The sequence below is a fragment of the Triturus cristatus genome, chromosome 5_2, assembly GCF_964204655.1.
Source record: "Triturus cristatus chromosome 5_2, aTriCri1.1, whole genome shotgun sequence".
Lineage (NCBI taxonomy): Eukaryota > Metazoa > Chordata > Amphibia > Caudata > Salamandridae > Triturus > Triturus cristatus.
Window position 1 is genome coordinate 64308235 of NC_140588.1, and position 13124 is coordinate 64321358.

The 13124-nt window shown below is 50.8% G+C and overlaps 1 protein-coding gene across 3 annotated transcripts in view; it reads left to right on the plus strand.

Moving 5' to 3' along the window:
- Window positions 1–13124, plus strand: part of LOC146822665 (uncharacterized) — a 550662-nt gene that overhangs the window by 398609 nt on the left and 138929 nt on the right. For all 3 annotated transcript variants that reach the window (XM_085606858.1, XM_085606859.1, XM_085606857.1), the window contains one exon: window positions 11611–11701. In XM_085606858.1, the coding sequence (XP_085462984.1) occupies window positions 11611–11701 (91 nt within the window). The remainder of the gene's footprint in view (window positions 1–11610; window positions 11702–13124) is intronic.

The following is a 13124-nucleotide window of genomic DNA, read 5'->3' on the forward strand; positions in this document are numbered from 1 at the left end:
AACCGGAGATTTTCCATTGAAATCAATTGAGCGCCCGAAGGCTGAAAAGCACCCTGCACCCAGCCGCTCAAGGGGCCCTGGCAGTGCAATCTCTACACCTATCTACTTCCCCACTTGCCCTGAGTAAGTGACCAGGAGCCCAGCTCCCACAGCCACGTGGCCTGCTAGTCAGCAGCCACCAACCAAGGCCCCCCCTACCTCTCATAGGTTAACATTGGGCCTAACACTCTCTGCACCCGGCCGCCCTTGTGCCGCTGAGGGCGAACCAACTGTACCTACCTGACCCTGGGAGACCCCTGAGTCTATGCCCAGAACCTTAACTCTGCCAGTCGAGTACTTACCTTTAAACCGATAACTCAATTTTCTTCATAGGGTAACATTGACTGGCTTTTTCCTGAAATTTCTTCTGTGGACTTTTCAAATCTTAAAATATTCACCAAAAATCAGCGAGTAACAAACGGAAATACTCACCTGCTATTAGGTGAGCTCCCAGTGCTGGATCTTGGTGCCCAGCACTGACTCTGAAAAATACTCACAACTGTACTTACCAGTAACCCAATTTTCTCCCATAGGAAACCATTGACTGTTTTTCCGTGAAATTTCTTGTAAGTGTCCATTTCTGCAAACTTTAAATATTCTTTAAAAATCGTATAACTTCTGAAAATGTAATTGCTTACCTGATCTGAAAGAAACGCGTTAGTTAGATTCCTCACCTTAGAATATCCCCAGCCGTCAGGCTGGATCTGGAAAGGTTTTTCGTCAGCAATACCCCTTGCGCGTCGCTAGGCCTCTGCGGCTCCGCGTCAGTCGTCGGTGTCGTGCGCCGGAATGTCGTCGTCTGAGTACTTAGACGCTGCCCTCACGCACTGACGTCAGTTCTTCTTTTTTCCGCGCCAGACAGCGCCGATCCTGGAACAGCTTACCCCTTAGTCCTTTTTTAAAAAGCTTTTTGACTCTTTTTGGTCTACTGTCGACTCGACTCTGGTGCTGGTAGGATGCCTGGGTTTAAAGCCTGTGTCTCCTGTCATCGACTGATGTCGGTGATGGATCGCCGGTGCCTTTACTGTTTGTGGCCCGACCACGATGCGGAATCGTGAACCGACTGTCTGGCCTTGTCCTCGAAGGCTAGGCGGGAGCGGTCCCGTAATCTTCTCGAGCTTCGACACTCTGCTCCGTGCCGTTCAAGGTCCTGGTCCAGGAGGAGGTCGAAAGACCGGTTGCAGAGCCGCAGCCACCATCACCGCTCGAAGTCTTCGGGTAAGTCGAAGCACTCAAAGAAGTCCAAGAGGCGACACCGCTCTTCGGACTCCCCTCGCCGATCGCGCGACTTGGTCGAGGGTCAGGGTGGTCCCACCCCTGCGGCTCCGTCTGACCCATAGGAGCCGCGTCCGTCCCCATACCCGCCGGTCCCTGGGACTGCCGCGACTCTGGCGGAGATCAGTGCCTTCCTCTCGGCCATGAGGGGCCTGAATCCGCCGTCGACGCCTGGGCGACCTCGCGAGCCGGCGCCTCCGGCCCCGGTGCCGTCGACGACTTCGGTCCCATCGCCGTAGGTCCCCGCGGGATCCAGACCTGGATCTCTTCTGGCACCGGTCGACCTCACGACGCCTCCTCCGCCGGTGCCGACACCGGTTCCACCTCAGGTGCCGTCTCCGGACGACCCCGTTCCTCGGTTCAGCCGCATCTGACGCCGATGGATGAACATTTCATCTACCACCCGGCTCGGATTATTCCCCCTGTTTATCGGTAGTCGGATGACTGGGGCGACTGGGAGGGGTCTGAGGACCCTATGGGCAGGCAGGCCCATTTAGCACAGGACTGGGCGGACGAACTGGGGGATGCCAGTGGTCTGGACACCTCCCCGGACACTGGTTTCATCTCTCCTCCGACTGTGGCCTCTGAGGAAGGTGCAGCTTTTTCAGTGGTGCTGTGCAAGGCGGCCGAAGCCCTTGGGCTGGAGTTGCCTGCTGTGGCTGTGAGGACTAGCCTCCTCACTGAAGTGCTTCAACCGTCAGCAAGCTCCTCGGACCCTCTGCTGCAGTAAAATGAGGCACTGGTGGACGTTCTGCAGGGCACCTGGTCCAAGCCCTCCACAGTACCTCCTGTGGATCGGAACGTGGCCCGGCGCCACCGCCCCGCTGCGGGCAACCCCAGTTTTGCAGCGTGAATCTTTCTGGATTCACTATGCTGTGCATTATTCCGCGATCTGGTGGTTGGGTCCGGATTCGTAGTCCTTTTTTTTTTGTTTTTTTTTGTTTTTTTTTTTGTTTTTTGTAGCCCAGGTGGGTGTCGACGTCCCACCATTTGGTGTACCTCTCGTGAAGTCGTCGTGCTTCCTGCGGAAGTCCCACCTTGGTGCGCCATCTTCAGATTCTTTTTTCCGCTGTTGGGTCTGGATCGTCACCGAGAAGCTCCAGAGTTTTTAACGACTGAAGAAGGAAAATACATGAGTTTCATCGAAGGAGAACTTACAGAAGACTACGGAGAATAACATACAACCGGGACGACGAAGGAGGAGATCCTCAATCTTCGACGGCCATAGGGAAATGCGCACTCAGAGACCCTGAGCGCAATGGACAAGACACCCTTTAAATTCTGCGGTAACTGCCACCACAAATACGCGCAGAAGGACCAACATCCAGTCTGCAACCTCTGCCTGCCGATCGACCACGAGAGCAAGGACTGCAACGCCTGTTCCGCCTTCACGCCGAAGACACTCCGGGTGAGAGAAAGGCAGAGGAGAGCCAATTTCCACATGGAAGGCAAGGGTAAGGCCCCGTCGCTGTACGATCTGGGCCTCTCCACCGACGATGAAGACATCGCCGAGGGACCTGATGTCTTCACGGTCGCAGAGACCGATAAGAAAACGCCTGACAAGGTAGGAGACGCGTCAAGTACAAAACCCCCGAAAGGGCCCCGAAAATCTGAAAGTGAGTCAAAGTCCTTGAAAGGAACACCGGCGCCGAAAATTTCGACGACCGCGAGTGGATCAAAGGACGAAAGGCCCAGCGGATCCTTCGAGAAGGACTCCCAGGTGCCGAAGGCCGCCGAGTAACAGAGTTCGTCGAAGCAGGCCCACGAGGGGGGGCGTTCGGCGACAAAGGACAAGGCCGCGTCGACGCAAGCTCCGTCAAAGAGACCAGCACTCGACGCCGAGCATACCTCCGAAATGGAGAAGAAAAAGAGAAGGCTCGAGGCGGAGATGGAGAGCATCCTTCAGAGGAAGAGGGAGTTCGATGAGAAAATGAAAAGATTCAAAATCCCAACGAAACCATCGGATGTCGTCGAGATCGAAGAACAGGAAGAGCTCGACGCCGAAGAGCAGTCGAGAGATCCGGAAGAAGACCCCTACTATGAGGGAGAATATGAGGAAGAGGACCAGCAGTCGATCTACGGCTCGGCGGCGTCGACGACACATGAGCTGAAATGGCAGGACATCGACGCCGAAAATCCAGAAGAGCCCGTGGAGACCTATCCTTCGAGGCCTTCGCCGCCAGACGACATTGGGGCATACAACATGGTCGTCAAGAGTGCTGCTGCAGCTTTTGGCATGAAGTTGGACGAGGAGAAGCCTAAGGCAGATTTTCTACTCGAAACACTGCTCCCCATCCAGACTAGGAGCCAGTTCCTCCCCATGCTCCAAAGCGTAACGAACCAAGGGAAGGAGGCGTTCAAGGAGCCAGAATCTTGCAGATCCATCACTCCCAGAACAGAGAGGAAATACAAGCTCTCCTCACAGGACCCGCCTTATATCAAGGGATCAGTCACAGCTGACTCCATCATGGCGTCCACGGGCAGGAAAAGGGCCAATGTATCGGCAACCTCAGGGCCGCCTCCCGACAAGGAGAGCAAAAGGATGGACCTCACCGGGAGAAAGGTTGAGAGAAATGCGGCAATGCACTGGCGCATGACAAACTCCAATGCCCTACTAAACAGGCACCAGTACCAGGACGAGATGGGAGACCTGATCAAACATCTCCCAGAGCAATATCAGCAGAGAGCTCCCATCTGGTGGAGGAAGGGAAGAATATTGCAAACTCAAGCATTAAGACAGCATTGGATGGGGCAGAGACGGCGAGCAGGCTGATGGCTATAGGAATCACTGAAAGGAGACAGGCATGGCTCAATTTCAGGATTTAAGCAGGAGGTCCAGAACAAAATACTGAACACACCTTTCAACGGTGAGACACTGTTCGGTGCTCCGGTGGACGAAAAACTCACCCAACTGTAGAAAGAAAATGAGACGGCAAGGTCCATGGGGGCCCTGCAATTCAGAGGGATGAGAAGAGGCAGCCCAGCTCGGAGACGCTACGGAAGGGGAGGGAACCAACCGGGTACGTCACACCAGACATACCAACAAGGGCAGCAGGGTGATAGTCACGGCCATCAGGGACAGCAGAAGCAAAACTGGCAGTACCAGCCTCGAGGCCAGTCCTTTCGCGGTAGGGGAAACGGACGTGGCCAGAGAAGAAAAGGGGGAGACCAGCCCTCATCCAAGTGACTTAGCACGGAAGAAAAGGCCCACCCTCAGTGTACCCCCGAGGGGTGAAGCACAAAGTAAACACAGTAGGGGGGGGTACACAAAACAAACGCCTACGAGCATGCAACACCAGTAGGCGGAAGACTGAGACTTTACCTTCACGAATGGCAGAAAATAACATCAGACAAATGGATACTCAACGTCCTACAGTACGGATACTGCATTGAGTTGGAGAAAACGCCTCCAAACAAGAAACCAAAGAGAAGACAACGCTCTGGTCAAGAGCTTGCCCAACTCAGAGAAGAGACGCTACAACTACTCCAAAAGCAGGCCATAGAACCAGTGCCTTGCAGAGAAAGGAACAAGGGAGTGTACTCAAACTACTTCCTGATCCCAAAGGTGGACAAAACACTAAGACCCATCCTGGACCTACGATTCCTAAACAAATTCATAATGACGCAAAAATTCAAAATGACATCGCTACAAGAAGTGCTACCTCAAATACAAGACGGAGACTTCATGTCCACCGTGGATCTCAAAGATGCCTAACTGCACATCCCAATGAACAGACGCCACAAGAACCTGTTAAGGTTCAACATCAACCAGGATCATTACCAATTCACAACCCTGGCATTCGGTCTAAAGTCCGCCCCAAGGGTATTCACAAAATGCCTCGCAGCAGTAGCAGCGTACCTACGGAGGGAAGGGATTCATGTGTACCCTTACCTAGACGACTGGCTAATCAGAGCAAGTACTCGCGACTGTGAGAAAGTGGCTCTGTATATACTGTTCCCTAATAGGTACAGGGTGTACAGAGTCCACAGTCCCCCAGAGGCTGATAGAGGTCAAAGTTAGGTATGACCTTACTCTCAAAAGTGGTAGCTTGGTCGAGCAGTAAGGCAGTACCAGAGGACAGTGTAAAGCATTTATTGTACACTCAGTCAGCAAATGGTTTCACACACTCAATAACTGAACTCTAGGCCAATGATTTGTATATATAAAATATATGCTTGTTTTATTTTTAGAACCACAAGGGGGTAAAAATATACTTTCTCAGAATGAGAGGTTGAAGATAAATACTTTTGTTTCAAGCAATAAATTTGTAAAACAGTCACAGTTGGTTGCAATAAACAATCCTATTTCCTAAACATAACAATGCATTGAGCTCAATGGTAAATTCAGGTTATTTGTAATAAATGACTTTTCAGATTACTTTTGGAATTCCAGGTCTGGATCCTAGAACCAGCCTGGGGTCAGTATTCAGAATCAAGTGATGAAAGTCGACTTAATAACTGTAATGATTTTTAGATAATATTTAGCTATTTCAAAAGTTAGCACTTAGAAAATATTTCACAGAAAACATTCAATGGATCTCTATGGCAAGAAATTCAAATTGCAGGTAGAGTACTTTATCGTTACTTTAGTAATCCAGGACTGGGTGCCTAGACCCAGGACTGGGGTCCTTATCAAAAGCAGGTAAGTAATTTCGTTTGCAGAAATGGTACGATTTTAAAAGAATATTTCAAATTTGCAAAAGTAGACACTTAGAAGAAATTTCACAGAAAAGCAGACAATGGTTTCCTATGGGAGAAAAATGAGTTAGAAGTAAGTATAGTTGTGAACACTTTTCAGAGTCAGGGCTGGGCACCAAGATCCAGCACTGGGAGCTCACCTAGGAGCAGGTGAGTAAATTCGTTTTTGTCACTTGGCTGATTTTTGGTGAATTTTTGCAGTTTTGAAAAGTTCACACTTAGAAGATTTTTGAAGAAAAAGCCAGTCAATGTTACCCTATGAGGAAAATGAAGTTAGCGGTTTAAGGGTAAGTACTCGACTGGTAGTGTTGAAATTCCGGGCATGGACTCAGGGGTCCCCCAGTGTCAGGTAGGTACAGTTGGTTCACCCTCAGCGGTTTCAGGACGGCCGGGTGCAGAGAGAGTTGGGCCCAATGTTATCCTATGAGGGATAGGGGGGCCTCGGTTGGTGGCTGCTGTCTGGCAAGCCACGCGGCTGTGGGAGCTGAGCTCCTGGTCACTTACTCAGGGCAAGTGGGGAAGTAGGTTAGAGTAGAGAGGGTACTGCCAGGGCCACTCGGGCGGCTGGGTGCAGGGTGCTTTTGAGCCTTAGGGCGCTCAATGGAAATCAATGGGAATGTTCCGGTTTGGAAAGAGGCTGCAGGCTCGGGGACGAGGATGTTTCAGGTGCCACCACCACTTCGAGAGGTAAGTTGGGTAGTTGTAGGTTAGGTGGGTACCCCGGGATTGGGCACAGGGGGTCGCAGGGCGCCGGGTGCAGGGGTGCCTTTTGACGTCGGGAATCTTACCCTCTGGTTGATCGCGGCTGGGGTGGCACTTGGTTCTGAGGCTGCAGGCTTCTTCCGGGATGTCGAGGGGGGTCCTTGGGTGCCGGACTCTGGGTCACAGTCGCCGTGGGGTCGTCCTCGGGGTCTTTGTCCACTCCGGCACTGGCCAGGCTTGGCTGGTGCAGAGTGTGTTGGGTCCGCGGTCCCGGGCTGGTGCCAGGGATAGCAAGTAGGTTTCTTGAGTAGAGCCTCTACTCGTGGGAGTCCCAGGGGCTTAGAGCTAAAGGGTAGCCAGGTCCTCCGGGGTTGGTGAGGTTGCTGGCCACGTGGGATGCCGCGCTGGTGCAGGTTCGAGAGTCGACAGGCCGGTAGGGCTGGGGCCAAAGCAGTTGGTGTCTTCTTCTCTTTTTAGCAGCTGCAGGGCAGGTCTTTGTTCTTCTTGCTCTTCTTGTCGTTCTTCTATCTGGAATCTGAGGAAGGAAGGTTCAGGGGGCCCCTAAATACTAGATTTAGGGGCGTTACAGGTAGGTGAAGGCCAGGGACCAATGGGTCCTTGTCCTGGGGTGGGTACACCCCCTATCCTGCCTCTCTCCTGTGGGAGGGGGGCAGTAGCCTAATCCTGATAGGGTAGGGCCTCCCATCTTCAAGATGGCGAGAGCCCGGAGATGTGCTTCACCTCGCCTCCCCCACCTGAGGGGTGGGGTGGGCAGGCTGGCACATCCCCTGTCCTTGTATGGGGTTTCCGGCCAAGCTTCCCGCCAGAGTGGGGGGTTGCAGTGGCCTGGGGAAACTCCAACTGGCGGCATGCCTTTGAAGCTTCCCTTTGCTCATCCTGGGGGAGGAGATTTCTCACCTCACCCAGGATGTGCATTGTTGCAGGCCCGGGAGAGCAGGGGCTCTCCCACCCAGGGGTCCAGCAACGTGTCTGCTGTGTGGCAGCCTGGGCAGCCTCAGAGCAGACGTGGATTGCAAGTTAGCTGTAAGGGGGCATCTTCTAAGATGCCCTCTGGGGTGCTTAGTACATTAAATCCTACACTGGCATCAGTGTGGGTTCAATGTGCTGAGAAGTTTGATACCAAACTTCCCAGGCTTCAGTGTTGCCAATATGGTGCTGTGGAGCTCGTGTTTGACAAGCTCTCAGCACCATGTATTCTTAAATGACAGCACTGCACTTACAGTGCCCAGGAATGGACCCGGGTACTGTAGGGGCACAGGGCTCCTGCTCCTGTGCCCACACCATAGGCGTAATGCACCCAGCTAGAGGGGTGGCTGACATATGCCTTGGCAGTGTAGGTGATGGGCATGGTACACAGTGATGTGTGCCATGTCGACTCTTTGTTTTGTCCTGCACCCAGACACTCAGCCTGCAATGGCAGTGTGTGTGTGTAAGGGTACAGGGCCTCTGAGGGTGGCACAATGAGTGCTGCAGCCCTTAGAGGCCTTCCCTGGTCACAAGGCCCTGGGTACCTAGGGTACCATTTACTAGGGGCTGACATGTGGCTAGGGTTTGCCAATTTGGAGTTTGTGTGGTTTAAGGAAGGAACATAGGCCCTGGGCACCTGATTGGCAGGAACCCAGGGTACACTCAATCGAAGTACATTCAGCAATTTAGCAAAAAGTGGGGGCATACCATGCAAGAAAGATGGCACTTTCTCACAGCGACAAGTGCGAGGAACACGCAGAGCGGTTGACAAGAACACTAACAAACCTGGGGTTCTCGATACACTGGGGGAAGTCATCAATGGAACCAGAACAGGTGAAAATCTTCCTGGGGGCGCAGATCAACACCATAGACAAAACGTTCATGCCCAGCGACAGACGAACGTTAGCCCTGCTGAGGGAGACGAGTCTCTACCAGAGGGGGCGAGCTCTGACAGTGAGAACAACGAGCAAGATCATGGGTATGATGGCGTCATGCATTCACCTAGTACCCAATGTACGCCTACACATTGAGACCATTACAAGAATGGCTGCAACAACAATGGTCACAAGCAGACGGAAGCTGGGAGGATCCAGTGGTTGTAACGCACGCTGTGCAGGAAGAGATAACATGGTGGAACAGGGACAACACAACTATAGGGAAGCCCCTGTCACCTCCAAGCCCAACTGTGACCATCACCACAGACGCATCCCAGATTGGATGGGGAGCACACATGAACAAGCTCAGAGTGAGAGGTCTGTGGACTCCAGCGGATGCGGTCAAACACATCAACTACCTGGAATTGATAACCGTACTGCTAGCCCTGAAGGCCTTCCAGAGGAAGATGTACAATCAGATAGTGTTGATACAAACGGACAACACCACAGCAATGTTCTACATCAACAAGCAGGGAGGAACACAATAGTTTCCCCTATCCAACCTGGCACAGGAGATCTGGAAATGGGCTCAATTGATTTCTATGGGAAATCTCCGGTTTAGAAAAAGACTGCAATCTCGGGGGCGAGGACTCTTCAGGTGCCACCACCACTTCGAAAGGTAAGTTGGGTAGTTGGAGGATAGGTGGGTACCCCGGCATTGGGCACAGGGGGGCGCAGGGCGCCGTGTGCAGGGGTGCCTTCTGGTGTCGGGAAATCTTACCCTCTGTTGATCGCGGTTGGGGGGGCACCTTGTTCTGAGGCTGCAGGCTTCTCAGGAGTGTCGAGGGGGGTCCTTGGGTGCCGGACTCGGGGTCACAGTCGCCGTGGGGTCGTCCTCGGGGTCTTTGTCCATTCTGGCACTGGCCAGGCTTGGCTGGTGCAGAGTGTGCTGGGTTCGCGGTTCCGGGCTGCTGCCAGGGGTTAGAGATAGGTTCTGAGTAGAGCCTCTACTCATGGGAGTCCCAGGGGCTTAGAGCCAAAAGGTAGCCAGGTCCTCCGGGGTTGGTGAGGTTGCTGGCCACAAGAGATGCCGCAATGGATCAGGAGCAGGTTCGAGGGTCGACAGGCCGGTAGGGCTGGGGCCAAAGGAGTTGGTGTCTTCCTCTTTTCAGCAGCTGCAGGGCAGGTCTTTGTTCTTCTTGTAGTTTCTAATCTGGAATCTGGGGAAGGAAGGTACAGGATTTAGGGGCGTTACAGGTAGGTGAAGGGCAGGGACCAATGGGTCCCTGTCCTGGGGTGGGTACACCCCCCTATTCTGCCTCTCTCCTGTTGGAGGGGGGCAGTAGCCTAGTCCTGATGGGGTTGGGCTCCCCATCTTCAAGATGGCGAGAGCCCGGAGATGTGCTTCACCTCGCCTCCCCCACCTGAGGGGTGGGGTTGGCAGGCTGGCACATCCCCTGTCCTTATTTGGGGTTTCTGGCCAAAGCTTCCCACCAGAGTGGGGGGTTGCAGTGGCCTGGGGAAGCTCACAGAGGCGGCATCCTGGGGGAGGAGATTTAGCACCTCGCCCAGGATGTGCATTGTTGCAGGCCCAGGAGAGCAGGGGCTCTCCTACCCAGGGGTCCAGCAACATGTCTGCTGGGTGGCAGCCTCAGAGCAGACGGGGATTGTAGGTTAGGTTTAAGGGGGCACCTATAAGATGCCCTCTGGGGTGCTTGGTACATTAAATCCCATACTGGCATCAGTGTAGGTTTAATGTGCTGAGAAGTTTGATACCAAACTTCTCAGTCTTTAGTGTTGCCATTATGGTGCTGTGGAGCTCGTGTTTGACAAGCTCTCAGCACCATGTACTCTTAAATGGCAGCACTGCACTTACAGTGCTCAGGAATGGACCTGGGCACTGTAGGGGCACAGGGCTCTTGCTCCTGTGCCCACACCATTGGCATAAGGCACCCAGCTAGAGGGGTGGCTGATGTATGCCATGGCAGTGTAGGTGATGGGCATGGCACACAGGGATGTGTGTCATGTCGACTTTGTTTTTGTATTGCACCCAAACACTCAGCCTGACAAGGCAGCGTGTGTGTGTAAGGGTACAGGTCCTCTAAGGGTGGCACAAGGAGTGCTGCAGCCCTTAGAGGCCTTCCCTAGTCACAAGGCCCTGGGTACCTAGGGTACCACTTACTAGGGGCTGACATGTGGCCAGGGTTTGCCAATTTGGGTTTGGTTTGTTTTAGGGAAGGAACATAGGCCCTGGGCACCTGATTGGCAGGAGTCCAGGGCACACTCAGTCAAAGTACATTCAGCAATTCAGCAAAAAGTGGGGGCACACCATGCAAGAAAGATGGCACTTTCTCACACAAAAGTAATCCTAAAAGTAATCTGTTGCAAATAACTTGAAACTTCCATTGAACTCAATGTATTCTTGTGTTTAAAATTGTGTTGCCTATTGCAACCACTTGTAACTTTCTACAAAAGTCAATTGCATATTGCAAAAGTATTTATATAAAGCATCTCATTCTGAGAAAGTATATTTTAATACCGATTGTTGGTTCTAAAATAAAACAAGCATATATTTTTTATATATAAACCATTGGCCTAGAGTTCAGTTATTGAGAGTGTGAGACCATTTGCTGGCTGAGTGTGTGGGAAACAAATGCTTTACACTGTCCTCTGATACTGCCTTACTGCTCGACCAAGCTACCACTTTAGAGAGTAAGGTTATATCTAACTTTAGCCTCTGCCAAACCTCTGGGGACTGTGGACTCTGTACACCCTGTACCTATTTGGGAACAGTATATACAGAGCCACTTTCTCACAGGTGCCACTTGTAAACTAGTTTCCAACAGGATACTACCCAGTAACAACTGACTGATTCAAGTACCCTTAGTCCTCCTTTGATTGCAAGTTGAAAGATAGTGTTGTGGTTGCAGTATATGTTTCATTTATTTAGTTGATGAGTAAACTGTTTTGGTTTATTAGCTGCCATCCTACACATACAAAAAAACAATTTAACAGACTTATTTTGTATTTCTAGGCACATGCTGAGAAGGTCGCCAGAGTAAGGAGTGGTGCTGAACCTCTTACGCCAGCTATCCCACCACTGTTACCATCATTAAATCCTCCAGGTATCATACAAGTCAAACTGTGATCATTGTTTTGGAATTCCTAAAATCTGCATTACTCCTCAGCCTTACATTGTTACCCATGGCACTGCAAGAACCAGAGGAGTAAGCCATGAAACTACCATCCTCATTCATTAATAAGTATCATCCTTCACCACTTAAATCTCTTAACTTCTGTCCCTCGTCCTCCTTCCACTATTCTTACTTTCCAGCATGTCCTTACAACTTTCTATACCTTTCTCTATTCTCCTTTTTTCAAACTTGATAATTTAATCCTTGGTCTATCTTGTTGTCGTCTTTTCTTTTGGTGATTGTTTATCGAAAATGTCCTCTCCTTAATTTGAGGCTCTGGGCACACGTACTTTGAATGTGCTGCAAATCTAGTGGTTGATTCCATAATTATCTTTGAAAAGGTATCTAAAAGATTAGAGTCCATCACTTACATAAGGCTCCCTCTGGTGAAGTAAGATTTAGGGCACCACATAGTTAGTCCCCAGAAACTCAACCCTCAAGACCATTTACTTGCCTGCAAAACGATAACCGATTTTTCACTATAGGATTGCATTAACTGTTTTACTCTGAAAAACGGGTTGAGTATGTTTTGTATGGAAACCTGAGAAACAGTTTTTTGATAAACTTTTACTCGCCTTTTATCCAGGAAATGTCCCAGTGTGATATCTATGCATATCACACTAAGTAATCGGAAAAGTAACTTAAAGTAATTGCATTGTAACCAAAAAGTAATTTCAACTGTTTCTGGACATTTGACCTACCTGTAACTGCATTCAACTGCATTCACCTGTATTACTTGAGAAAAGTATTATTTTATTTACCTGCACCCAGTCTGGCTTGGTTCTAAGAATAAAATGCACCAAAAATCTTTTTTTATACAAACAATTGGTCTGAGTTCAGTCTTCGTGTGTGAAATCATTTCTTATCTGTGTACAATAAATGCCTAGCACTCCCCTCTGATAAAGCCTTACTGCTCGCTCACACTACCACAAATAGAGTAAGGTATTATCTACTTTAACCTCTGTAAGCCTTTAGGGATCCACTGGACACACTATACTTTTCTTTGGTATAGTCTATACAGAGCCAGCTTCCTACAGTAGCAGCATAGAGGAGAAAGTGCAACCAGTGTTGGCAAGAAAATTGGAGAGGCGGGAGAGATGAGCGGTCAGCATAGTGGAACAGCGGGCGCCGTGCTTCAACCTAAAGTGCAGCGCCCGTGTTAATATAAATGCGGATAAGCGGCTATATTTGAGTAAGAGTTGGCCAGCCATGTGGCCGCCATTGTTTACTTTCCCGATCAGCTGTGATTATTTGCAGCGAACTGTAGAAAGAAAAAAATGACTAAAATAGTAATTGACAAAAATACAATTCTAAAAGCGAGCACTTGGGGGGGGAACGAAGGTGCAAATAAAGT